Here is a 26,690-nt window from a genome sequence, read left to right as displayed (position 1 = left end):
TAATAAAAAATAAAAAGAAATGCATATAGTCAGAGAGAGAAAGAGAGTGGTGGAGGTGGGTTGGACCTGATAATTATGAGAATAAGTCTCGAGTATTTTGGAATGATGTAGTTCAAAAATGTTGCTCTCATAGCCCTTGTTTTTGGAGGGCCTTCTCCATACTATACTGTTTTTATTTAACTTACACTTCATGCTACTCTATAATTCTGTGTGGTTCAAACTAACATAGATCTGTTTTAAATCAATTTTGCAGATTAGGAGAGGCAATGTTGAGGTAAGCCTTCTTCTCTTCTATGTTTTAGCTGTTTCATATTCATTGAAGAGACAATACTTACTCCCTCCATGATAATTCCTGAATTTTTTCTAGATTAGTATAGTTTTCTTACATTCTGTTAGTTTATTTCCTTATTTTTATTAATTTCTATTGGCATGCACACCAAGATTAAAAGCAGAGATGGTATATTCCAAACTGTCTCCAGTTGCATGTGGCAGAATGTTAGCAACATTTGGCAAGTGGCAGGTCGGTTGGGGCCCAAATTTTAGTGAGGTAGGTCCCAACCCTCTCGTGCTCATCTGCCAAATATAGGGTCTAGATGGAATCTGCCATGTGTTAAAATGGCGAAGAAATTTCTTTTTTAAACTAATCAATTTCAATGGTTTTAGATTGTTAAAAGACAGATGGAAAATTTCAATTAACAAAGAATACATGGTGGGCTTCACAACTGATTTGCAGCCCCAAATTTAACATGTGACCAATATATGCATCGTCTTTGCATTCCCAATTTTCCCAGTTGGCATGCCATGTGGCATATATCAGGGGGCCCAACCTGCATCCTTTTTTCCCCAAATTAAAATGTCACCCTTAGGATTAATGTGAAATCCATCCCTTGTTTAGATCTGTGCATCATTTCTTACTCTCTATAAACATCAAATTTTTCCCATGGTTACTTGAAATTCCCCTTTCGGTATTTGGGTAGAATGGGATCTTCAGAGCTTGACCATATAGTGCATGTCTAACCTCTGTTCTTCTGTTATGTGTAGGGGCTGAATCCATTAATGTTCGTCTTTGCTTTAGTTGGAAATGTAACATATGTGGCAAGGTGAATTTTATCAACATGTTCTTGTTTGTTGATGCCTATTGCTTGTTAGATATTATGTAACTGTGGCCTCATGCTTATGATTTTAGAATCATTTGATCAGTCTCTTCGTTACTAGTACAAAATATCTTGGGGAGGAACTGTTGGTCTACTTTTTAGGTTTTTGGGTCTTATATTAGTTTGATTCTAGTTTCTCAAGGCATAAATATACGACAATTTGAAATTTTTTAATCCAACTTTTATGTAGCATACTTGTGAGCAGCATGAGATGGTCGAAAATCAGACCAAATATGCCGTGGCTGGTGGATGCAGGAGGATGTGTGCTTCTGGACTTTTTTGTATCCTTCTTTATATAGTGAACCAAAAATGATTAGATACATTCCTTGGAGGCTACTGATTGCAGAGAAACTTATTTTGAAGAAATGGTATATCTTTTGCGGATCCTTTTTTTCCCCTTCCATGTTGTGCATAAAATTCTTGTTTCATATCTATATTTCCTAATGTGTTAAAATAATTCAACTTTCAGACTTCAGTTACTCTTGGAGGTGTAAAATGTTCTCTGTTCTTCTTGAAGTTTTCTTGTTATTGATTTGTAAATCAATTTCTGAAGAAATAACTTTAGTCTACCACAAGAATCAGATTTTCCTGTTAGAATTGTTGGTGTATTTGTTTATCTTCTTGAATCTGAAGTACCATTTGATTAACCTTAGGGAAATTACTATGAACTTTTAGCAAACAGAACCTTAACATATTCTTTAGATACTTCTTCAGTTCATCTATTACCATTACCGGAAACCCAGCACCCCGAAGAGTAAGCATGGTGAACTCAGTACAGCTTAGCTGATTTCCAAGTATTACAGTGAGTCTCTCTCTCTCTCTTCTTGATGGTGGTTTTAAAACTTCAAATTGTCAAGGAATATGATACCAACCAATCTAACGATGTGCATGAGATACATTGTGTTGGTGCATCTCATCAGAGAATAAGAGTATGAAGGAATGTGATTTATGTTATCTAAATGATGTAAGATTTTATTTAGTTTCTATTTTCCATCATTGTATTCTTCTATTTAAACCCTAGGTCTAGTAATATTTTGCAGTCTTCTCACTTTTAACACTGATTTTCTGCACAAAATATGTTGTTTTTGGAATTTCTTAACTAATTTTGTCAAGCAATCACTTAGTATTTTTTGACTAATTGAGTTTTCTAATCATCTGTAGGACACTCGTCATTGCCTCGATGATCAGCTTAGGTTCATTCATGAAGTTGGTATGGACTCGTGATGTTGATGGAGCCAAATGATCAATCGCCAAACTGAACGAGTTTTTCTGCTACATTCACATGCTAACACATCAACGTAGTGTTAAGCTCTCTTTTTCTCCTTTTTGTTTCCCAGTTTTAACAATAGGACCTACTCTAGCTTCTTACCACATTAGAAATAACTATGAAAAATTATTGGTTACTAAATTCTAACATGTAAGAAATTCCTATATTCTCTGATTATTTTCCATTTTGTGCAACTGATCCTACTTTGATGCACTTATTGAGTTGAGATGTCAAGGCAAGAGAAGACTGTTATCTTCAAGGCTACCAAGTTTTGCTAAAAGTGAATTGTAACCACTCTGTGCTAGGAAAAACAATTTTATCATCAAAGCAGTTGCAACCAAATTGAAACTGTATTCTAAACTTCTCTACAGTATCATCAGTTTGTGAATGATAAGAGTTTCTAGCACAGGATCTTTCTCTGAAGATACTGGAAAGGACCACCTTGGCCAAATGATGAGCATGATGCAGCCATTTAACCTATTTAAGCTTCATTAAATTAATGGATCCTGATATAGATTGGACATGGTTTAATGCCAGTAGGTTGTTTTTTGGGTTGGGTTTTATAGGCTTGCACAGCCCAGATTTTGGGTAATATAGATAGACTATATCAAACCCATGATTATATTTTAAGTAATATTTATGGTTGCATCATGTTGTCATCAAAGTGGTGAACAAAGAAGTGAGCCTGGATTCTCTCCAGGTCGTTGTACCCTCCAACCCCCTCTCAGACCAACCATCAATTTCCAGACTGATGCAGGTATGAAGAGACCATGCTACTCTCCTCTGTATGTAATCGAGTGCCTTTTTAGATGTGTCACAAGGACTGATCAATCCCTGAGCACTTTCCATGGGAATAGGATGCCAAGGAGAGAAGAAAAAAGAGCGACCCAATGCATGAGGCTCCTACTAGGGTTTGGAATGGACAAATGTACGCAGCCTTTATCCCTTGCTTCATAGAAGCTGTTGTTTTTAGGTTTTGAACCTATAATCAACATGTTACAACAGTGTTACGTAGTCATACCGTTGCATCACAAGCCTGCCCACTATGTCAAGGAGAGAAATAGAATTATATAAATAATAAAATGTATTTTTCCCTAGCTGTTAATAGAATTCGGTCAGATAAAAATTAAAAAGGATGGTTGCTATACTGCTTTTACGGATTAAAGGTACGGTTTAAAGAAAAATGGATAGGAATCCGGATCAAGTTGGGGGTAAGATTGAGTTTATTGTTTTGTTGTTTGTTGTCGGACAGAAATCCCGATAAGCTCCTCATATGTGGAAAGAAGCTAGTCTTCTCACGTGGGATCTCATCACTCAATAAGTATTCGGAGTTTCAGACCATGAGTCAAAATAATTAATGCACCATTACCGCATGGGATCTTATCGCAAGCTTGGATCACGTTTGCATACGAGAATGCTGGTCTTCACATAGAGTCCACTTCTTTATGCGACCTATAAATTAGTGAGAGAAATGTCACCACTTTTATCATGAGATAGTTAAAAAAGATTTTCATATGTGAATCTAATATGTGCCATCTTATTGCTAAAGGAGTATTTGGATTATCAGTCAGAATAATTAATGCACCATTGATTCGTAGTCTGATATCCTAAGGACAGCGACCACAAATCAAGTCTACGAGAATAATATGAGAACCTAATCCAAACTCCATTTTTCATACAAACATTTGACAACTTTAAACAGATCAAACTAGTGAAACAAATTTTGAAAATCAAAACTTTTGAGTAACTGTCAACTGAAATAAGGGAAAACTAACAAAATGTCACCATGCTTGGCATGAGATGTTCCACCAGATGGAAGTGTTGTGAAGAAAGGAATGGGAGTGACCTACCATCCTTATGCAAATGGGTAGGATGGAATCACTGTGGGGGGAAAGATTGGGCAGAGTTTAGACCAGAGAGGTGGTTGGAGGAGGAGGAGAGTGGTATAGGAAAATGGAGGTTTGTGGGGAATGATCCATACACCTATCCAGTGTTTCAAACAGGGCCAATGATATGCTTAGGGAAGGATATGGCGCTCTTCCAGATGAAAAGGGTGGTTGCTGGGCTGATTCCAGCAGAGAAAGGGTTTGACCCAATCTTCATTTACTACTTGAGTGCAAGAATGAAAGGAGGATTTCCAGTGAGGATTGACGAAAGGAGGGAGGGTAAGTAGTGGCTTTGAAATGTGTTATAATATGAGATTTTAGTATTAATTAATTTGGTCTTTTAGTTCTGTAATTGTACTAAGGTAATTAAAAAGTGACTTACCATGTATTATGTTAAAAGGCTCATACTTTTGGAGTAAGCTTGATAAATGATAAGATTTATTCTAGTTGAAAAAATGTATGTTACTATCAAAAAGAAAAAATTATATTATATTATTTTTGTTTTGGTTAAAGACCCACCATGGTTTGACCAAAGATCAACTAAGAGGCCACAAGGGCCCAAGAGACTGGCTCACACTACATATTATTTTCATTTCGTAGTGCATTAGATCGGGTAGAGTGTAGGGAGGGTTGAACTTGCGATATACCATAACAATTGCCTAATACAGTTGGTGTGCTATAGTGTGCAAAAACTATGCTTATCAGAAAGTTTCGAGTTCGAACTTCCTAGCTCTTATCTACTTCTCCTCCCTACCTATCCACCAAAAAAAAAAAAATTGCAACCTACCCCTAGACTTATGCTAGGCTCCTATTATATTAAAAGGATAATAATACAATCAAGATTTTCTGTTACCAATCTTAATTACTAAAAAGATATGTTTATTAAAATTTCAAATTTAACTTATAGAATGTGTGGTGGGTATTTTGATCACCCATGCCAATATGACTTGAAACATAAAATTGTTTTTACCGAAAAAGTTCTTTAACCAATGCATAAAGTATGTAACCTCCCTCTCTCTCTCTCTCTCTCTCTCTCTCATCACACGAAATGACCTTTCTATCTCTCTTTAGGTTTTCATTTTCCTTAAAAATTTAGAATAATGTTTTCTGTTGGAGAACTTTCCCGTGCCCAGAGTCCAGAGTCTCCAGACATAGAGGTGCGTATCCACAACAGGGGCAGGGGAGTCATTTGCACCCCTATATGGCTATATCTGTGTCGCTCCCAAAAAAACAAAAAAACAAAAAAAAATTCATTGAAAATCCTTAAAATGATCAGATGATATTACAATGCCAATATTTTATAGCCACCTGACATAGGGGTGTCAATCTTGAGCCCACATCGATAGGCCCGATCAAGCCCGACTCGCTTAAGGCCTGACCTGAACCGACCCGTTTAATAAACGTGTCGGGCTTCAGCCTGGCCCATTTATTAAACGGGCGTTCATGGCGTAGGCCACTAGCTCGTCAGGCGCCCGACCGACCCGACTCACTTAAGAAGCTCGCTAGAACTGACTCATTTAGCCTGACCAGCCCGACCTCCTTAAAAACCTAAATACCTATTTTACCACTAATACTACAAAATATGAGTAAAAAATATATAGAACTAAAATATCCACATTCTAAATGGGACATTCAATTGTTAAAAATAGTGTAATTCTTGCAACTTAGATTACATTTTAAAGACATGATTCACTTGAATATAAATATAAAATTTCCCTTGGATCTTGCTAAATTGGTTATTCAATTGTTATCAATTGTTAAATTGTTAAAGACATGATTCTCTTGGTTCCGGAATTGTGAATGTTATTCTTTAGTAGTTTTAAAGCCAATAGTTTAATCCCTTTAAAAAATGATTTTAGGGTAGGCACATTCAGAGCCCGTTTATAATTAAATAGATCCATAGCCTGTTTAAAGCTCAAGCCTGTTTAAGATAGCCCGATTAAAGTCCCACACCTACTAGCCCAATTACAAATCTTACCATGCCCCCCAAATCTAGGCCCGTTTAAGTAAACGGGTATTCACGGTGCAAAAATTTCACACCGCCAGTCCCGATTAGGCCTGACCCTGACTGAGACCGGCCCGGCCGGACCGATTGACACCCCTACTGGTCCTGACATGATCTGTGCCAACTTAAAAAAAAAAAAAACAAAAAACAAAAAAACTAAACTAAACTCAGAGGCTCAAAGCCTCAAAGCCTCAAAGCCTCAAACGACTCAAATCCACTGAGCGACGATACCGACATGGTTTCTGTCTTGTGAAATCTCTGTTTCATTCGCACTATTAAAATTGCAGATCTTTTTGCTCCTCTTTTCTGTAAATGATTCCATTCTTTTAGTCTTTACCTTGTTTTAGCAAATCTTGAAAATTAGCGTATTTGTGTGTTGGAAGCTATTTATAAAAAGGAGTCTCTGTTCTTCGATTCTTTCAATTGGAATTTGGAGTTTGGAAATGGGGAGTTTCAGTGCCGAGGATCTGTCTACTATTGGAGGAATCGCTACTGTTTCTCTTCTGCATTCCTTTATCCCTACGCATTGGCTGCCATTCTCGATCGTGGGTCGAGCACAGAATTGGACACTTTCGAGGACTCTTCTTGTTAGTAAGTTCTTATTCTGGTTAAGACCTCGTATTTCTTTCAGTCTTTCTATGTCTGGTTCTCTTTTTCTTAGTGAAAAAAGCCTGATCTACTGATTTATAGTCGGGATCTGTGCTTTAGACAAATGTGAATGCTTGATTTAGCGAATTCCTCCCCCCTCCCTTCTTCTAGATCTATATAAGCTACTATTTGGGGGTGAACTTTGCAAGTTTAGTTTGAGAGTAAATCTGGCCTTGGATCTCTCTCTCTCACTGGATTATATTGGGCGGTGTTTCTTTCGAACCAAATCCATAAAGGGTAGTCCTTCCGAAGGGAGGGGGAGTCTGGAAATGAAACCTCTGGTAGGTCTTATTCTTGGTTACTATGTTAGTTTCAAAGCCGGTATGTGGAGATAGGTGTAGAAATCACTTGCAGTCAGAGTCTGCCGCAGCCTGAATGATTACGATTTAAGACAAGGTAGCCGTTTTCCTCATATCATTGGCCCAATCCATGGTCAACCTGAGGAGGTTGAGACACTGTAGAAGCTCCTAAATGAGAATTTCATCTCTTAAGTGTGGGTGCAAGCAACTGGTTATATAGAATATTACATAATTAGAGTTGAATAACAAAATTGGCACTATTGATTGCTGCTGGCTGTTTGCAGGGAGGAGATTGTCATGAAACATTGTTGTATTCGTTCTCTTGTCACCCTTGTTGCCAGAAAATGCATTACTTTTAAGACTCATTCTCAAACCAGGTTGCATGTGCAATGAAGACCAAATAGCAAACTAGTAATGTATTGCAAGGTGAAGTTGTTGAAAAAGATATGAATGCTTGTTGGTGGGAACATATGATCCTAAATATAGTAAAATGATGGAACATGATCTCCTTTGTGGACTCTAACTAGTTGGGAGAAGGGTTAGTTTAGTTGAATTCAAATTTGAGATTTTGTGTTGGAAAAGTTGCAAGCATAAAGTTATTACAATTCAAAATTAACATTTTATATATATCACAAAAGCATTGAATCTATGAAATCTCTGAATTGAAAGCTTCAATATTAGCAGAACTATTCTATTATTTGTGATGTAGGTCATTGACTCAGATAAATCAGGAAAAGGTCTTGGCAACCTCTCTGTCCATTCGCGGACCGAGTTCATCTAGCCAATAGGTTGATGGTTCCACTCGTGGCCCACTCCTTTTGGGTTCCTTTTCCTAATTCTGAGCTTGTATCTGTCCTAGTTGGTTTTGTGAATTAAATTAATTGTTATTTAATATATTTAGTTTTATTTTAATCAATCCTAATTCAATAGGAATTGTAATTGTAGCTTCTTCACTGTATTTATTTGGAGGTGTGTCTCTCTTTTAGAATCCTTTGAATTGATTATCTAGACCAGAGGAGTATTAATGGTTAAAACCTACAAATAGACATGTAATCTGGTCCATTATTCACGCTAACCATTTGAGTTTTTCACTTAGCAACTGTGTATGTCCAGCACTTGTGGATGCATGTGTATTGAGTATGAAACAAGGAGGAAATGTAAAATTCATTATGTTTAACTTTTGGTTTGGTTATGTGTATTGAGTATGAAACAAGGAGGACATCTAAAATTTATTGAATCTTTCCTGGAATTTCTGCAAAACATTGACATATATTGCTTGGGGCTCAAACATTCTGGTTTTAGCAGATGCAGAATAAAGAAGGCCATTTTCAGTGTTTGCACTTTTCAGTGACTGTTGGACCAGGCCGTCAGACTGTTTAAACTGTTAATTGTAGAGTCTCCATAGTTTGATCATAGGGCAAAACTGATTGGGAGTTGGAAGCTGATAAAAATGGTCATCCAGTATAAGGGTTGGATTTTTGTACTGAACTAATGTATGAATCCCAGAACTGGAGAAACATGAATTGCAGTTATATTTGATCCCTCTCAGGCATTTTTTCTTGGGAAGAGCACCGCCTCCTTGCACTATTTATTTTGTAATTAAATTAGTTTCTGACCCTAAAATGACGAGGGTTTAATGAGACCTGACTAATAATTTAATGAATTCCAGAGAACAGGTACAAATAAAATTTCCATTAAGAGAGAACAACTTCAGCCTCTAGGTAAGAAGGAGAAGACACCCATACATGCACACAAAGGTTAAAAGTTGCAAGTTAAAAAATTGCCAAAACGTTCTTTGCATGAGGATAGGAAGGACTTCCCATATGGGCCACCCTTATTTTGCCACATGGAGAGATGGTGTGCCAGTTCCGATCCTGAGGTTAATAGGTATGGTCTGGTCTGGTGTGTCACTTTTCAAAATTTAGATCCAAATTTAACCACATTCTCCCCATCTATGGCATTTTCTCGTTTGTTTTCCACTGTCCATTTGTTTTCAACCATTTTCTACTGATTGAACCTTTTAATTAACTTTTAAAGCCTCATTCTACTGATCATTTTGCCTCATTTTAATAGTTTTATTTGGTTTTACTTGTATTTTGAGTCATAGATATTAAGTACTTGTTTTGGATAACAGATTATAATGTATTTCTGACAATGAGTGTTGTAGTTTCATTTGCATCCTTCATGATGCACATAACCTTTATTTTAATAAATAGGTCGAATTACTACTGGACACCCATCTAATTTATCATCTAACATTTCACTGAATACCCAACTTATGTTTTTTTAATTGACTTACTTTTAATGATTTTGTCCTAACCAAAAGAAAATTCCCAACAGATTTCCATTTTGAAAGACATGAAATGCTTGGATGAGTGGTCCCAAGGAAAGGGCAGGGTGGGGGCGGGGGAGAGAAACTGTAACTGGATTTAGATTCTCAAGAGAGATTATTGATTTGGAGCTATAACTGTTATATGCTTATGCTCCGATAATTGTTCCTCTAGATTCTGCTGGTTGTTGCCAATCTTATATTTATTCACTTTCTTTAAACTTAGCTCCTGCATTTGGAGCATTTTTACATGTTATTTAATTTTGAAACCATGACATTGTCTGGGTTGAGTTTGAAGCTGTACTAAAGTTCAAATTCCCAGTAGGAATTCTATTAGTTTGAGTTTTCGCTGTTGTATACTTTTTATCCTAACTAGTCCCTCAGAATATGCTGATTGCTTCTAATCATGTAACTAACATGCTTTAAATTTTGGCAGCTGCATTTGGAGCAGTTTTACATGTAATCTCAACTGCACTCCTTGGCATAACAGCAATAACCATGGCAAACACCATTGCTGGGGAGGAAACAGTACATAAACTTGCTTCACTGTTACTCATGGTTCTTGGGGGCAGCTACATTCTTTTGTTTCTGCTTGGCAAAGGTGGTCACAGTCATGCGCACAACCACCCCATGGAAAAAATGGCTGTTGCTGGACTAGTCCTTGTTCCTGCCCTTTCTCCCTGTGCAACTACACTTCCAGTGTTTCTTGCTGTTGGAAACTCATCGTCCATGATGGTGCTTGCTATCATAGTGCTTCTTTTCAGGTCTGTGGTGCTTGCACAATAATTTGCTGATGTTTCTGCATGTTTTTGTGGAGTCTTAGACATGCCAATGAGGCATCTGATGCAACCTATACATTAAATGATTTAAACCTGTTACTCTGGCATGTTCACCCAGTTTCTTATTCTGTATTGGTAATTCATTGTAGGCAATGGAAAAGATGTGTTTAGAAATCACATAGATTCGATGTGTATTGTACAATATGAAGGAGCTGAAATATATTGCTGTACATTACCGAACATTATCTAAATGAGCTACATTACCTAACGTTATCTAAATGAGCGTCTATGTGATTCCTCATGCCTTGGTTGTATTGGATTAATATTTGTCTTCCAAAATTCTCTCTGTTTCAAGAGTGACTCCCTAGTTTTTATGAAATTAGAACTAATACTTGAAATTATTCACACTCTCAAGAGTGACCATGGCAAGGATGACTTGATGGTCTCACAGCTCACAGGACAAACCAAATAAAATTAGCGGTGAAAGTGATTCACCAACAAAAATGGTTTGAAATGTGATAAGCAAGATTGCTTCTTTTTGTTCTATATTATGATTTTATTATTCTCAGAATATCATTAGTTGACCGGTTTGACGGTGAAGTATGTGCATCGTCATTCTGAAATCAAGTTCCTATGGTTTACAAATTTTTTTTTTGGGGGGTGGGGAGTGGGGTGGGCAAACCATAACCTAGGATAAATTCTGAAGTCCTGAGGATGTTCTTTTCTATACTGATCAGGATGACAAAAACAGTTGCTTTTTCTACTCTGTCTACTTCATACATGTTGAAATATTTGTTTGTTCATCTAATTTAACTTCGTCGTCTTTGATTTACAGCACTATTACAGTGATGACCTCACTTGTTGCGCTCTCATTCTACGGTGCCAGCCAGCTCAAGTTCCATTGGGTAGAACGATATGACAAGCTTCTTGTAGGTTCTGTGCTGTGCCTGGTGGGAATTCTGACGCTCATCTTTCACCATCACGACCATGATGGCCATGGGGATTCTATTGGACATCATACGCATAGAAAGATTATTGGATTATGAGAAATTTTCTTTTGTTTCATCCTGCTATTGTATTTTGCTACTTCACAAGCTAGAAGAGTATGCTTCATGAAAAATGGAAGGCAGGATATGTCAGCTTGTTACCTGTGCTACAGAAGTGCCTTTGAAGAACAAAGCTTCTGTTGTTTTGGCATTCTGTAGGCTGCTTGATTGAAGTTGCTCTTTTGTAAATTCTTAGATCTGTTGGACAGTTCTATCCATCTCTTGATGGTAGAGATCAAATGTTTCTAGCCTCTGGTGTATGGGTGCTCTAACCATTAATCGTCTCAGGTTCTTTTACATCCTAGATGAATGTTCAAATTTTTAATCACTGGTCCTTGACAATGTTGAAAGAAAGTTTGGTTTGAAGTAGTGAGGGAAACACACAGATTTTGGCACATTGGAGTGAATCCTTATCTTGCCACAATCGACTCTAACTGGGTGGCTTGGCTATAACTGCCACGATGGCGCGATGGCAGTCCGGCATTTTTTTTTTTTGACAAAGAAAATTTAAGAATAACAAAACAAAGGGAAAAAGAAGGCAGCCAACCAGGGGTGCTATCCCAAAGGATAGATATGGGAAAATACATGCCCAGGTAGCAAGAATATGAGTAGATTGCACCATATCTGGAGGTAAATGTAGGATTTTGCACACCAATATAAAAGACATGAGTTACACAAGGTTTCAGTGCTCAGAATAAGAAACTGAGGAGTTGAATATGGCAAACTTGTTGTACATGTCAATAATAGGGTCTTTTAAGATAGAGAATGTGGGAAATTAATAACTTCCATGGACATACAGTTTAAACAAAACTTTCGTTAATAAGTGCAAATTTCTCTTTTGCAGACAAAAGTAGAGCCAAAAATAAACATAAGAGTGGCACATGCTAGACATCTAGTATCACAATATACATGTAGTTCAATGCATGTCAAACATAAAATGTCACACCATGCATATGGCCAATGAATGACCAAATAATATAGTTGTGTGAAGGCATCAAAGGACCTCTATCCTGCCACAAGCCAACCAACTAAACCAATCTATAATTAAAAAAAAAGGCTAAAGTAATAAGATAGTATGGCTTTCTTGTGTACACATGGTGAGGCACCCTTCCTATGCGTCCATTGGCTTGGTGAGGGATATGTCAATATATACAGGTAACGTGTTAGATCTCTTCTCAATAGAATAATTATTAAGCAAAAATTTGTAGGTGGACAGAGAGAAAGCTGTCTCTAAGTGAGTGAAACAGTTTAATGGATTTAGCTCCTCTATGGCACAGCAAGGATGTGCACTGGCTTGGAGCACACTATTAGGTCTCTGAATGGAGCATCTTCAGGGTTTTACATTGCTCTAGTTATTTTAGGAACTTATTTACTCATCTCAATTCTCAAAATCCGAGGTTAAAACTATTCTCTCTTGGTGGCTATTACTTGCCACTTCATGTGGTTCACTTGAAATCAATTTTTTTTTTTTCTTTTTCAAAACCTATGTCTCAATTTCAACAATCAACTTCCTCTTGCCATTTAATTTTCTTCGTGACCCTATTCCTAATGAAGATTTCAACTCCCGTTAACTCACTTACTATTAGATGCATGCCAAAGACTATCACTTGTGAACAAGGTTTATAGGAATGATCACGGGATCTATCAAGGCCAAAACTGTTCTGATACCATTCTGAAAGATAAATTTAAGTATTTACATATTTGTAAAAAGATAAAATTCAGTAATATTGGTTGAAGTTAGACTATTTTATGAATGATATGTACTTTTATTTTTTTTTTATATAAAAGGGGTATGTTTTTACCAATCATTTTTTTTCTTTCCTTTTTTCATAAAAAAAATAAATAAAGAGTATAAACTTCACAAAAATAAAGATTAAAACATATTTTTTTTCTTTTTGGAAAAACTGAAGGCTAAAACTTAAGTGTATCTAGTCAAATTCTTAAATAAATAGACTGAAATTAGGTTCATCCCCATACCCAACCCACTTAAGCCTTTTTTTTTTTTGGTAAAGGGTTTCTAGAGCTGGGTTCCGATTAAGCCCAAGATTGGATGAGCTGGGTTAGGGTTGCGATTTGTGAGTCTGACCCAAGCTTGGGCTGTTTCCACAACAACCCTACCCAGCCGAAACTGTAGCCCTTCTATGCAAATGCGATTAAATAATCCTTCCAAAAAAAAAAAAAAAAAAAATCTGATATAAATAAGGTCTGCTTGAGTTTAGGGTTTCTCGGCCGCCATTGAAGAGTAGAGTAGGGTTTGGCAATCTTTTCGTCGAAGCGGCAACCATGGTGACAGCGAAGAAGACTGTAATCTCCCTTCTCATTTCTATTGTTGATTTATGTTTCTGTGATTCTTGTCGTCAATTCTATTACTTTAAGATTAGAATCGGATGCACTTGATTTGGCTATTGTTTCTACAGATTTTTCTTTTATAACAATGCTAATATCGAATGATCTCCTGCTCGTCGTTTGGATTTCTTTTGGATCTGTTGCATTCTGGGGCCTTCCACGAAGTGCATTTATTTATTTATTTTTATTTTTTTTAATCTTATTTTCTGTTGCAGAAGAAGACTCATGAGAGCATCAACAACCGGCTCGCTCTCGTTATGAAGAGCGGGAAGTACACCCTTGGGTATAAGACCGTTCTCAAATCTCTAAGGAGTTCCAAAGGTTGGATCCATTAAAACCTTTTGGTGTTAGTCTTTCCTAATCTTATTTGTTCGAGCTTGTCATGTACTGGTTGCTTTGCGTTATGATTCTCGCCTTCAGATTTCTGGGTTTTGGCAATGCTTAATGATAAGTAGTTTCGGAAACAAAAAAAAAAACCTCTGTGTTGATGTAAATATTACCTTTGCGGTATTCAGGAATTATTATTTGTTCTTGATAAATTCGAAATGGTGGCTGAATGCACCCCATTACGTTTTTTTCTGGTCTGGATTCGTGATTGTTAATGCTCACCCATGACCGTGGTTCTTGAATGTGGCCTATGCGTTTCATAGCTTGTTTGGAGTGCATCAAATTGCCTGGAGCCATAGCACATTGGGTGCTGTCGAATGGATGTAATGTGTTCTATTGTTTAATATATTTACCGTGTATTGTAACTTAAAGGCTGAAACACTTAAATATTATGTGAATCTGTCTTCAATGTTATTTAGACTATGTACTATGATTAGGGTATAAATGTAAACTCTGCCTTTTGTATAAAGTTCTTCGCACATGATGGGTGAATGCTAGTCGTGTATAATAATTAATTTTAGTAATAATATTGTCAATGACATTGTTATCAAAGTACTTCTATGCCCCTTGATACTAGGATACTAATACTTAATTTTGTTGTTTTGAATCATGATATAATGTCGAGAAGAAAAGGGTGATGGTGAATTAATAACTAGTAATTTTCTGGTCAATTTTCAAGTGTCTAAAGAAATTACATTGTGTAATCTTCAGTGTTTTTCTTATGTTACTAGTTCTTTTCTAGCATGACATCAACTGTTTATATATTTGTTTTCTGCAGGGAAGCTAATCATCATTGCGAACAACTGCCCTCCTCTTAGAAAATCAGAAATAGAGTACTACGCAATGTTGTCAAAAGTTGGAGTTCATCACTTTAACGGAAGTATGTTCCCTAGACTGTTTATCTAGTAAATCATGCTTGTTTTTAATTCTTTCAAACTCAAGGGCTTTCCGCCTTAGGATGTAAGTTTTGGTAAGCAGAGTAGATGCATATTAACGGATGCCTCCAGGACACTTTGGGGGGGCCTGCGAGGTGGAAATATCTTATTCCATTGGTTTGACTCCTTATTTGAGAATTTGAAAAGCTTTTAATGATCATTGTGGACACTGAGGCTCTCTTTGGTTGGATTTTGATTTCAATTCCAATTTCTGGGATTGAAAACAATTCACGTGAGTGTTTCGCATGATTTTTTCACCCAATTTTTGTTATATAGAAATCAATTGAAGTAGAAACAGGTGGGCTGCTGTTTTACTGAAATTACTTCAGCCTATTTCATGCGGAAGAGTTTAATGAACACATGTTTGCAACTGCTCAAAACGTTGGCAAGCTTGTCATGTATCTCAAAAGCTCAAATCAACCGTATTTCTCGAATAAACTGTATTCATTCTTCTCATCCAACACATAGAGAGGAGTAACCTACTGTTGGAAAATCGTAGTAGTGAACAGAAGTGGAGATTCCCAAGTTCACCGAAGTCCTCCATCTCTGCCTCTCTCCCCTTCTGTACTTTGCTGTCTCTCATCTTCCTCTCCCACCCAGTGTATTCTCATATCTCTTCCTCTCCTGCTTTCTCTATCTGTTGCACCTCTCTGTTTTTCCTCAGTGCTTTCCCTCTTCTTCCTTCCTCTCACTATCTCTTTCAATATCAAAATAACGCTCTCCCTCTCTCCCTCTTCCTTAGAGCATAGTTATTAAGGTGACGCCTAGGCATCCAGTCGGCTCAGCCTGGACCTGCACCTTGGTTGCTCAGGCAACGCCTTGTTGGTGTTGCCTTGATTTTTTTACCATCTTCCATAACCTTTGGTCGCCTTACGACTTGATAATGTTGCTGTAGAGTCTATTTGATGGGAATAAGGGAGATCTCACCGACATGCTCTGGAGAAATAAGATCTAGTTCCGGACTCAGATATGGTTCCTTGATGTTTAGGGCTGAACCTTGGAAAACAGAATGAAAACAGAATTGAGTTTTGGTTTGTGTAGTTCTGGTTTTCCCAGGACCCATTCTATATTGGTATAGGAATTAGGAACCCGATGATGCGTCTTTTTGGCACGAAGCAGGGAGGGTTTCAAGTATAGGGTGTATGTGAATTTTCTTTTAACCAGTGTACATTTTAAGTTTGTTTGTTAAAAGAGGGTTTGGGTTCTTTGCAAGGTCTCTTATGTTGGGTAGGTTTCTGCTTTTATGTAAAACAGTAATATATTCTTTGGAAAATCTTCTTGGGACCGAAGTAAGTAAAAAAAAGTTGTAACCTTACTTTTTTCGTGACCCAAGTTACCTATATAAAACAGCTTATGTAATCGTCAAATATGTGTATTTTTTGCCTACATTACACACTTAACCAGTTCATCCCAAGCTAGTTGAAAAATGTTAATTTATCCCTCCTCTTGTTGCCTACATTATGCCCTTAACCTCTTTAATCCAAGACTTGTTAAGAACATTCTTAACTTTTGGCCCATTATTTCCTCGTCTTGTTGTGTACATGACATTCTGCCTCTTTCCCATCAACCAAAACTAGCTAGGAGAAATATTCCGAGTACTTGGTTAACTTTTTCCTTGTGTAGCCTTTTCTTAACCGTGGCTGTAGTATTTAACATTCCTATGCATTTAGTTTTGCCGCCTCCTAACTTATGTTCATTTTTTTCTGTAGACAACGTTGATCTGGGTACTGCTTGTGGTAAATACTATCGGGTCTGCTGCCTCAGTATTATTGATCCAGGTAAGCTTCACTGCAACACTGAGTGCTTTATTTATTTGAATCTTGATCGGTTCTGAGGTAGTTAGGTTCATTTTTTCAGGTGATTCTGATATTATCAAGAGCATACCTGGTGATCAGTGAGGCGAACAGGGGAATAGTCTGTAACTCCTTTGTTATTTTTAACACATTCTGTTTGTTTTAGTATCAGGGTTCTTTTTACCTCTCTTGGTTTTGGGAAGTCAAATTTTGATGGGTCTTGGCTATTGCAAAGACTGTGTTTCTGAGATAGAAAATCTAGTTAAAACATCCTCATAATTATCATTTCTTTTTCCATTTTTACTGTTGCTTAGATGAAGCACTAAAATCTGAGCCATCTGATATTGGAATGAGCCCTGAATGTTTCATTTGTTGTTTCGGATGTTCTCAAGCTTGGGTAGGTAAGTTTGCATGTTATACCTCACTTCGTTTGCTACTGAGAGGATGATGAAGAGCAATTGTTGCCATACAAATCTTGCTGACTCCATTGCAGCTGGGGCTCTTTTGAAGTACAGTTTTCATAGGCACAATAGATAGGTGAGATGCGTGACAGAATATGTGGAATGGGTTAGTTACCATATATTATGGGATTCCAGAATGAGGATACACACCTGACATTCCTATCATCTGATCATCTCAGAATGTGTTTGGCATAAATTGCATGCAAAAAGAGGCCAAGAATGAAGATAGCCAAGGGGTTGCCCAGCATTGAAACACAAACTTTGGATCAACACTGCTGGGGCTGGCACAAATCTAACATTCCTATTATCTGATCATCTCAGAATGTGTTCTTGACTTAAAATGCATTCTAAGATTATGCACCAAACGCAGCCTAAATGAATGGTATGATTTGCCACATTAATAGACCAGTGGTGTTCACAAGGCCGATCGGGATAACGGTTTCTCCGTGGGTACGAGGGGTGACAACTTACAAAGTGACTTGGAAGCACAACCAGTTTCCTTGCCATTGGACGTATGTGCTCGGGAACAACTAGACATCTCGGACAAACCACTATGGTTATGTCCTGATCTAAATATAAGGATCTACCCGGGAAGAAAAAGACTCCATTCTCACGTGCCTGAAATTGGGTTTTTAAATCTTGTTTAGAGCCATTTTCAACTGCCACTTGAGGGGTAATTGGATACATCGATCAGGTTTCTTCCATCTTACTTTACAGGATTTAGTTAATGGAAAAAAATAAGGAATTCATGATCCCCAAGAAGGTTGCAAGAATATTTAAAGAGGACGTCATTTTTACACTTTCCTTCTCTTCTAAGCAAGAAATACCCATGTGATTCTTTGACTTTCTTGAGTGTCATCTAGTACAGATATTCTAATTTTCTCAACATGCATCAAGTCTGAAGCCCAAGCTTCACTAGTCATTACTAGCCAATATATAAGGAAGTCAGGAAGATCAGATCAGACAATGTCTATTTATTATTTGGGTCCAATTAGGAAAACCACAGGTATGAAATGAAGACAAAAGGATTCCAAAATGTTTTTAAAACTCCAAAAGCACATTATAGTTTCCAATCCAAACATGACCTGAAACTCCTGACAATTAATCTCCTTCAACACCTCCAATGCATTCAAGTTTTGGAGACGGCCTTCCCTATGGTGCAAGCTATGGCCTTTTTACCATACTCTTGAACACAAAATTTTAATGGGTCATCTCATAACTCTCCCATTAATGCCATGAATGTCAAACTCGGTTCCTTGTCAGTGGGCTTTGGGTTATGAAGCCAAACCTTTTGGAGCAGTAAGAATTGATGATATGAAAAGTTTTATGTTCAATGCCAAATTCTATGAAAAAATATTGTAGTTTTTCCTGCACATTTTATGTCTCAAAATCTAAAATTCTTTAGAGAGCTGGGTAACTAATATTTCTTATGATTCACTTGGTACAAGTTGTTTGACAATTTGGTATCCTTCCACATGCAACAGATTAATTAATTGACTAGATATATAAATAACTCTTGACTTATGTGATACTCCTTCAATATCTGCATCTTCAAGGAATCAGAACATGAATCAAGGATCTCCAATCTGGTCTTCTTCTTCTATATTTGGTCCTTACTTTTTCTTCTCTAGCTTTCTCTCCAAAGATACTGATCCAACTTCTTCATTCTTTTTCTTCAATGCACAAGGATAACATGTTGACCAAAAGAAGAGTGGTCTTTTGCTTCTCCATCCTCCTCTTTGTAAGTGCCTTCATTACTGCCTTCTTGATGGAAGCTGTAAGTACAACCAAGCACCTAACCAGACTACCATAGTTATAGGAATCTCTACTTATAGTTTTTGCACTCTTATGTAATGTACTGATTGGGATTTTTCTTTTACTTTACTTTTTTTGGGTAGTCAATTTTGGGTATATTGGGATGTTCACATAACCATTAGTATTAATTTCTAGCTTAAATCATATTTCAGGTAACCAGGTTAATTAATTTACTGATTTAAACTAGAAGTAGCAATGGCTATCAATTCTCTTATATAGTTTATCTGAACTGTCTTTGCAGTACATCATAGGAGGCTTAAAGCTGGACTCAGTACTAAAGTACACAAGTAATTATAGAACTTCAGAAATTTCAGGGAGTTCCACAAAGATACTCAAAAACACACTGGACTGCTCAACTGCAAATCTCACACAGATATGTTCAGCAAGTTCTCAGTTGATTACGACATCGAAAACTGAAGATAAAGATGATTCAGAGTCTCCAGTATGCCCGGAGTATTTTCGTTGGATCCATGAAAATTTAAAGCCATGGAAAGAAAAAGGAATAGAAAGGGAGAATGTAGAGGTGATTGAAAATAGAGCATTCTTCAGGCTTCTTGTTCTAAATGGGAGGGTCTACTGGAAGAAATATAGAGATGTGCCCAGATCTCAATCCAGAGACCTGTATACTATTTGGGGGATTCTACAACTGTTGAGGAGGTACCCAGGAAAGCTGCCAGACTTGGATATAATGTTCAATTGTGGTGATAGACCTGTGATCACATCAGGACCTTACTATGGACCCAAAGCCAGGATCCCACCAGCCTTATTTCACTACTGTGGGGATGATAGGTCCTTTGATATTGTTTTCCCTGATTGGTCCTTCTGGGGTTGGTATGTATAACAAGCAGCTTCTTTGCTTTCTTTGAGCTTTCTTTTTAGGATTATGTTTTCCTTCACCTAGGGTGAAAGGAGAATTTCTTCACCATTGATTATTTGACATTATAATTACACTCTGAATTCATCATTGACTCCAATTCCTTATGGTTCATGGTCTGAAATACCTTTCTTCAGTCCAATTGGAGAATCAGATGGGGTGGGTAGAGAAAGAGATTCTCTCTTCACCATGGGTGGAGAGAAACTAGGTATTTTCTGTGTTTTTTTCTCTAATTTTTCTTCTTATTTTTAAAATTTAAATATCATCTTGTTAAATGTGATTTTATTTTTTGTCTCTTCATAAGAATTTAAAATTTTGGAATAGTTACTTCATAAGCTTTTAGATTGCCTATTAATCTATAGTACATGGAAATGTCTCTGGTTGATACGCCATGCTTTCAAATGATCATGCCGAAAATCTCGTGGATCCCACCTTGGAGATCGCATAGAAAAAAAAACCCTTTAGAATTTGGCTGTGTTTGGTATGCATTCTTGGAATGGATTAATATCTTGTCAATTAAACCAGTCAAGCGAACAACCAATGCTAGGGCTACCGCACCCCTACGCATCAACTGAGACAACAAAAATGAAAAAGAAAAACCGACATTATATCCTATAGCACAACCTAGGTAATAGTATCCGATCAAACAACTGATGAAGGCGGCGAGCGGAACAAGGAGTCTACTGCACGTTGTTCAACTAGGAGACTCTTGGAACAGCTGGAGTAAGAAGTCCTCAATATCCTCCTTGCTCTTTGTCTAAGATTGGACTAAAGGTACTACACGACTCAGAATGCATTCTTAGATCCGATTCTTCTCTATTTTCTCATTTCAAAATGGCATTTAAACCTAGAATTTATTCCAAAAATGCATACCAAACACAACATATATATCCACATTACCCTCGACTCATGTGAGAAGTTTAAGCCCAAAGGCACTACTACACCACATGCCACAATGGAACAAGTCAAATTTGATTCAAAATTTGGATGGTTAAGGAAAATTCCTTGTATGGTATACCATATGATTGGCTGACCTTAGCTGATTTCATACTTTTGGTGAGTGTTGATTCTGCTCATCAGTCACCAAACTATTAAAGATCTTTGGATGTGGATGCAGGCCAGAGATAAACGTAAAGCCATGGGACTCTTTGGTGGAAGACTTAAGGGAAGGGAATGAAAGAACTAATTGGAATGAAAGGAAACCTTATGCCTACTGGAAAGGGAATCCGTCCATGTCCAAGAGCAGGCTAGAGCTCCTGAAATGCAATGTCACAGATAAACAAGAATGGAATGCTCGCCTCTTTGTCCAGGTGATACTTATTTATATATCTTCTTCAATTTACACTTCACATACACAGGTCTTAGGGGATCTTTGATGCTAATAAAGCTGTGAAAGGGCTCCATAGCTATAACTACTGTACTCAATGTCGAGTTGGCAAGGGATCTTCGCCTCAAGAAGCATGTGGTTCTGAGTTCGACTCCTCTTACATCTTTGGAGCCACTCACACGGGGTGTTTAGTGCTCTTCACTGCTTTCGGTGAAAGTTGAATAGTTTTCATTCAACCCCGATATGACCTGATTCATGCGGCTGTGGATTCAGCATGGACCCGCGGGACTAGTCAGACGAATAAAAATAACTGCATGTGCTCAAAATGCTGAACATTGGAACTACAGTACTAACATGTAGAGTACTTGCAGGATTGGCTCCAAGAAATCAAACAAGGTTTCAAGGGATCAAATCTAGCAAATCAGTGCACTCACAGGTGAGAAGTGAGATCAAATAAACCCATATATTTTGTTAAGTTGATTAATTACTACAAAGACTGACTGAAATAAGTTTTGTCTGCAATTGTAGATACAAGATCTACATTGAAGGGATAGCATGGTCTGTTAGTATGAAATACATTCTAGCTTGTGATTCAGTGACAATGCTTGTGAACCCTAAAAACTATGATTTCATCACCAGAGCCTTGATACCTATGCGCCATTATTGGCCAGTGAAGGATGATGAAGATAAGTGCAGGTCTATTAAGAATGGTGTAGATTGGGGAAACCATCACACACAAGAGGTCAATCACATCTCCTCTAGCATCTCTCTAATAGTATTCTGATTTGAGTTTTGTTTCTGAGCTACAATTCTTAATTAACTTCCATGGATTTAGCAGGCTAAGGCCATTGGTAAGGCGGCAAGTAAGTTCATACTAGAGGATTTGAAGATGGATTATGTGTATGACTACATGTTTCACTTGTTGAATGAGTATGGTAATCTCTTGAAGTACAAACCCACAGTACCTGAAGGGGCTACTGAGATTTGTTTAGAGACATTGGCATGCCCTGTAAATGGATTGAAGAAGGAGTATCTGTTGGAGTCCATGGTGAAGGAAGCTTCAGATAAGAAACCCTGTACCATGCCACCTCCTTTTGATCCTTCAGCTCTTCAAGCAATTCTTAAGGAAAAAGAAGATTCCATTCATGAAGTGGAGACATGGAAGAAAAAATATTGGGACAATCAGAGTCAGTAGCTCTCTAGTTAATGACTCTCTCTCTCTCTCTCTCTCTCTCTCTCTCTCTCTTTTGGACATTGTCATCTCTTGCATAGTGGGAATAGTTTCCATCGATCCACATGTGGCTCTCTTAATGGTCGGCTATATTTATATTTATTATATCCAGTTGATTCCCACCGATTCAGATCACTTTCCAGTTGATTTCAGATTCCTTGTTTGAAACAATGGTCTAACCGCTTGGCTGTGGACTACTATTCAATACCCCAGTTTTTGAAATCTAGCACGCCAATGGGTCCAAAATGAACTTCTTATTCTTCTTCTTCTTCTTCCTTTGATATGACTGAGTGGAAATGTGGAAGAACTATTTTCTTAAACAATTTAATGATTTTTTTTTCTCTAATAAAATATTTTCAAGGTGCTGGTCAATGAGAGCACGCAGATGTGACAGCATCTAGAAGGGTGACAATTTTCATTTCATTTTCCTTTTTTCTTCTTACATAGCACCACATAAACTTGCAGCCTTCAGCCCTCTTTAGTCCTTTCGAATTAATAAATAAATGAAAAAAAAGCATAAGAGACAACATGGTCCCTACACTCTGACATATAAGGGACAAAATGCCTACCTCGCAATTTGTGGAAAATTCTGTCATTGTTGATGTATTCTCCCATTAACCTTTGCATCTGTATATAAATAAATAAATAAATAAAAACATTACCCAATTGTATGGTCCTATGCTCGAATACACAGGGGATTGAATTTGAAAAGATGACCAATCCCTAACAAAAATACAAAATACCTAAGCGGCGTTTGGTAACATTTCTATTTCAGAAATGATGTTTTGTGTCAAAAATAGAAATTTCAATTTCTGTGTCAAAATACTTTTTTTTTTTTTTAACGAAACTGGAATGACAAACTACCTTTTGTCATTCCATCAATTCTCGTTCCTAGTGTTTTTTTTTTTTTAACTAAAACACACCATAAATGCACGAAACATTTTATTCCTTTTTTTCATTCTCATAGAACAAAAAAACTCCAGAAACATTTTTTTGGAATGTTACCAAACGCAGTCCTAGTGAAAACATCCTCTGCAATGAGTGCCATCGTGTGGTGAGCATCAGATGGCCGAGATGATCTTCTTACGCCTATTAATGCCCCTACAAACACCTTCAATGGGCATCCGAATTGATTCAGCGGTCATGGCCCATGGGACCTAATAACATTCTTCTTCTTTAAAAAATAAATATTAATTAAAAAAAAAAAAAAAGACGCCCTACCGCTGAAACCAGGGGCTGTGTGAAACACGGACGACGGTAGCTTTCCCCTTACCATAATTAGGGCATACTAAAATGTAATTATTAATTAAAAGAAAATTAAAAAAAATATATTCACTTTCCTTTTTCTTTCCTTTTGACTTTTAAGCGAAGAATCGATTCTGCGTCAACTCATACATTTCCACGTCCAAGTTTTTCTCTGTTCAGACTGTCCTCATTATTCTATCATCCTCGCCAGTCGCGACCGCCTCTTCTTTATCTTCCTCCAACCCGGACACTTCCTTGTCTCTCAGGTCACAGCTTCCATTACATCCCTAGCATATAAGAGTTACCGTGGAGAAGCTAGGTCAGAAGATTGAGATAAAGATGAGCGATCTCTATTCGGGTTGTACCCATTTAATTTAGAGGTTAGTATTAAACCATTCTTTCTTCTCATATGTATGCTTAATTGTAGAATTCTGTGCTTGGAAGTTAGATTGATCTGGTTTTGCTCGCTCTTTTAAAGTTTTCTCAAATCGGTTTCACATATATCTATCTTTCCAGTGGAGGAATTGCAGGCAAAACCCATATTTTTATCTGTTTTGAGCAAATCTTAATTTTGATCAAACTTAAAATCGCCAAACCAGGTGTTATGATAGGGATGGACTTTGATTGCTGTTAAAAATTCTCTAGCTCATTATCTTGTTTAAATTTTGTTAATTACTTATTGGAAAGCTGGCACTGTGACAGGATAATGAGTTAATAATTGTGGTATTTACTCATCTATAGAAGGATCATGCCCTTAAATTGTCTTAAGAGTCACTTTGATTATTGAAAAAACCATGAGTTAGATACAATTTATCCATTTCCTTATTATTTCACCCAAAAAATAATACTCAAGAAAAAAGTGAAGTTAGAAATCAAACGTGCATTTAGGTTGTCTTTTGATTGATCTTACTTGATCTTCAATGTCACAATACTAACCCCTTATAATGTAAATAAGTTAGGATCATTCAGAAAATTTTTAATCTTCATATGATTTATGTTTTAGTGTGATGGCTCATTCATTCTGGGATAATGTATATTTACATCTACCATTTCTAAATCAGCAATTAGTGTTTTAATATTTTAAGAAACTGAATTTTGAAGAAAATTAATAATCTTAATTTTAGTTTATCTCTTATTTTCACTACACCCACTTATGCAAGATCCGTTTTAAAACACTTACACTACAATTTATCTTGTTGCCATGTCAGCACAAAAATGCTACTCTTCTGCTCTATGTGCATCAAACAATTTATCTTGTTGCCATGAGACAGTGGTTTTCGGATTAGTATATCTAATATTTAATGTATTTGTTTTTAAAATAAGTAAATAAGTAGATTTACTTATTATATGCCTGAGCATTTAAGAAGTTATGTTTTTACTTTTTCATTCATTATGCAATAGCTAAAGTGCTGCATCTGTGTTTTGCAGTGCTATGATAAGTGAACTATTGGTTTTAATTCCATTGTGACGTGTGAAGTGAAAGTTGGACCTGCTTCGTGAAACAATGGCATCAAGTCGAAATCCTGAAATCAGGAAGGATACAGTGTTTAACCGTTGGGTCATCTTCTCTCCTGCCAGAGCAAAAAGGCCTTCCGACTTCAAATCCAAATCCCCTGCTAATCCTAACAATAATGCATCGAAGTGCCCTTTTTGTGCTGGTAATGAACATGAATGTGCACCAGAGATCTTTAGGATCCCTAGAGACTTTACATCCGATTGGAAGATCAGAGTCATTGAAAACCTCTATCCAGCACTCAGCAGGGATGAAAGACAACAGCAACAGCTTCAAAACCCTAAACCCAATGCCCATAACCAGTGCACTTTAAGTGGATTTGGATTTCATGACGTGGTCATTGAAACTCCCACCCATACCGTTCAATTGTTCGATCTCTCTGCCACAGAAATTGGTGAGGTTCTTCTTGCTTACAAGGAGAGGATTAAACAGCTTGAGTGCCACGAATCAATAAAATATGTTCAGGTAAAAGCCTTGAAATTATTGAATTTGTCATTATTAAAACTGAGATAAAGCTTAATTGAGCTAACAATTTGTTCAATACACAGATAAGATCCTTGGTTCTCACTTCTTCAAAGTTTTCTTGTTGTCCTCATTTATTTCTGTAGTTTGGGATGCTCTTATATGATTATTCTTGTGTTTTCCTCATTGATTCAGATGAAATTGTGCTTATCTTTCTTTAATGGATTTCTTTGAGCTCCCCCCCCCCCCCCGGGGGGACTTCCTCTCTGTGCTAATTAAAATCTTTAATTTCTGACCTCTTTGGTAGATGGAGTTTGTGCTTTTTGTTGATGTAGTTTTATGATTTTCAGGTGTTCAAGAATTATGGTGCATCAGCTGGAGCATCTCTTAGTCATTCTCACAGTCAGATCATTGCTCTTCCTATCATTCCTCCCTCTGTTTCTATCCGGCTTGACAGTATGAAGGAGTATTTTGATAGGACAGGAAAATGTAGCCTCTGTGAGATTCAACCTGAGGAACTTTTAATCAAGCAGTCAACCCACTTCATTTCAGTGGTTCCATTTGCAGCTTCATTTCCGTTTGAGATCTGGATCATTCCCAATGATCATTTGTCTCATTTCCATGAACTAGATGATGAGAAGGTAAACAACAAAATGTCCATGTATCTTTTTGATCCATGTGTGTATCATCCATTTATTCTAATTCTATCAAAATTGTTGATTTACTCAAATTCTCACCCCAAAGAAATTCTGTAATTTATGGCAATATTAGAAGTGTTATCGGGCTACAATTTATCACAGTAAACCTCAGTTTGGACATTTCCCAGGTTTAGTAGTGCAATATGTGTTTTGGTGTAGGAAGGAATTGATGGGGTGAAGTGGTTGGGTT

The 26,690-nt window shown here is 37.0% G+C and overlaps 5 protein-coding genes across 10 annotated transcripts in view; all 5 read left to right on the top strand.

Annotated features, from left to right (window-relative positions):
• LOC122088501 (seven transmembrane protein 1-like) overlaps nucleotides 1-2,680 on the top strand; it is a 12,295-nt gene extending 9,615 nt beyond the window's left edge. For 4 of the 5 annotated variants that reach the window (XM_042657784.1, XM_042657787.1, XM_042657788.1 and 1 more), the window contains exons 10-14: nucleotides 254-274; nucleotides 1,042-1,100; nucleotides 1,345-1,435; nucleotides 1,857-1,917; nucleotides 2,316-2,680. In XM_042657784.1, coding sequence (XP_042513718.1) covers nucleotides 254-274; nucleotides 1,042-1,100; nucleotides 1,345-1,435; nucleotides 1,857-1,917; nucleotides 2,316-2,338 — 255 coding nt within the window. In that variant the 3' untranslated portion in view covers nucleotides 2,339-2,680. Of the gene's footprint in view, nucleotides 1-253; nucleotides 275-1,041; nucleotides 1,101-1,344; nucleotides 1,436-1,856; nucleotides 1,957-2,315 lie in introns of all 5 variants that reach the window. The other variant, XM_042657785.1, reaches the window with a different exon arrangement.
• A 3,800-nt stretch (nucleotides 2,681-6,480) lies between these two features.
• Nucleotides 6,481-11,685, top strand: LOC122088012. The gene is made up of 3 exons (XM_042657150.1): nucleotides 6,481-6,903; nucleotides 10,025-10,352; nucleotides 11,203-11,685. The coding sequence occupies exons 1-3, from the start codon at nucleotides 6,756-6,758 to the stop codon at nucleotides 11,411-11,413; spliced, it is 687 nt and encodes a 228-aa protein (XP_042513084.1). The 5' UTR covers nucleotides 6,481-6,755; the 3' UTR covers nucleotides 11,414-11,685.
• Nucleotides 11,686-13,553: 1,868 nt separating this feature from the next.
• On the top strand, nucleotides 13,554-17,169 carry LOC122089909 (60S ribosomal protein L30-like). Its single transcript, XM_042659679.1, has 5 exons — nucleotides 13,554-13,717; nucleotides 13,975-14,080; nucleotides 14,925-15,026; nucleotides 16,791-16,859; nucleotides 16,939-17,169. The coding sequence occupies exons 1-5, from the start codon at nucleotides 13,697-13,699 to the stop codon at nucleotides 16,977-16,979; spliced, it is 339 nt and encodes a 112-aa protein (XP_042515613.1). The 5' UTR covers nucleotides 13,554-13,696; the 3' UTR covers nucleotides 16,980-17,169.
• A 151-nt stretch (nucleotides 17,170-17,320) lies between these two features.
• On the top strand, nucleotides 17,321-22,851 carry LOC122089908 (O-glucosyltransferase rumi homolog). Its single transcript, XM_042659678.1, has 6 exons — nucleotides 17,321-19,076; nucleotides 19,392-19,981; nucleotides 21,142-21,334; nucleotides 21,723-21,787; nucleotides 21,880-22,093; nucleotides 22,190-22,851. Exons 1-6 carry the CDS (start codon nucleotides 19,014-19,016, stop codon nucleotides 22,544-22,546), a joined length of 1,482 nt encoding a protein of 493 aa, XP_042515612.1. The 5' UTR covers nucleotides 17,321-19,013; the 3' UTR covers nucleotides 22,547-22,851.
• Nucleotides 22,852-23,874: 1,023 nt separating this feature from the next.
• LOC122088379 (ADP-glucose phosphorylase) overlaps nucleotides 23,875-26,690 on the top strand; it is an 11,155-nt gene continuing 8,339 nt past the window's right edge. Inside the window, exons 1-3 of one of the 2 annotated variants that reach the window (XM_042657638.1) lie at nucleotides 23,875-24,166; nucleotides 25,256-25,805; nucleotides 26,153-26,443. In XM_042657638.1, coding sequence (XP_042513572.1) covers nucleotides 25,332-25,805; nucleotides 26,153-26,443 — 765 coding nt within the window. In that variant the 5' untranslated portion in view covers nucleotides 23,875-24,166; nucleotides 25,256-25,331. Of the gene's footprint in view, nucleotides 24,208-25,255; nucleotides 25,806-26,152; nucleotides 26,444-26,690 lie in introns of both variants that reach the window. The other variant, XM_042657637.1, reaches the window with a different exon arrangement.

Source organism: Macadamia integrifolia, chromosome 9 (genome assembly GCF_013358625.1).
Source record: "Macadamia integrifolia cultivar HAES 741 chromosome 9, SCU_Mint_v3, whole genome shotgun sequence".
NCBI classification, from domain to species: Eukaryota; Viridiplantae; Streptophyta; class Magnoliopsida; order Proteales; family Proteaceae; genus Macadamia; species Macadamia integrifolia.
This window is presented reverse-complemented; position numbering and strand designations above follow the sequence as displayed.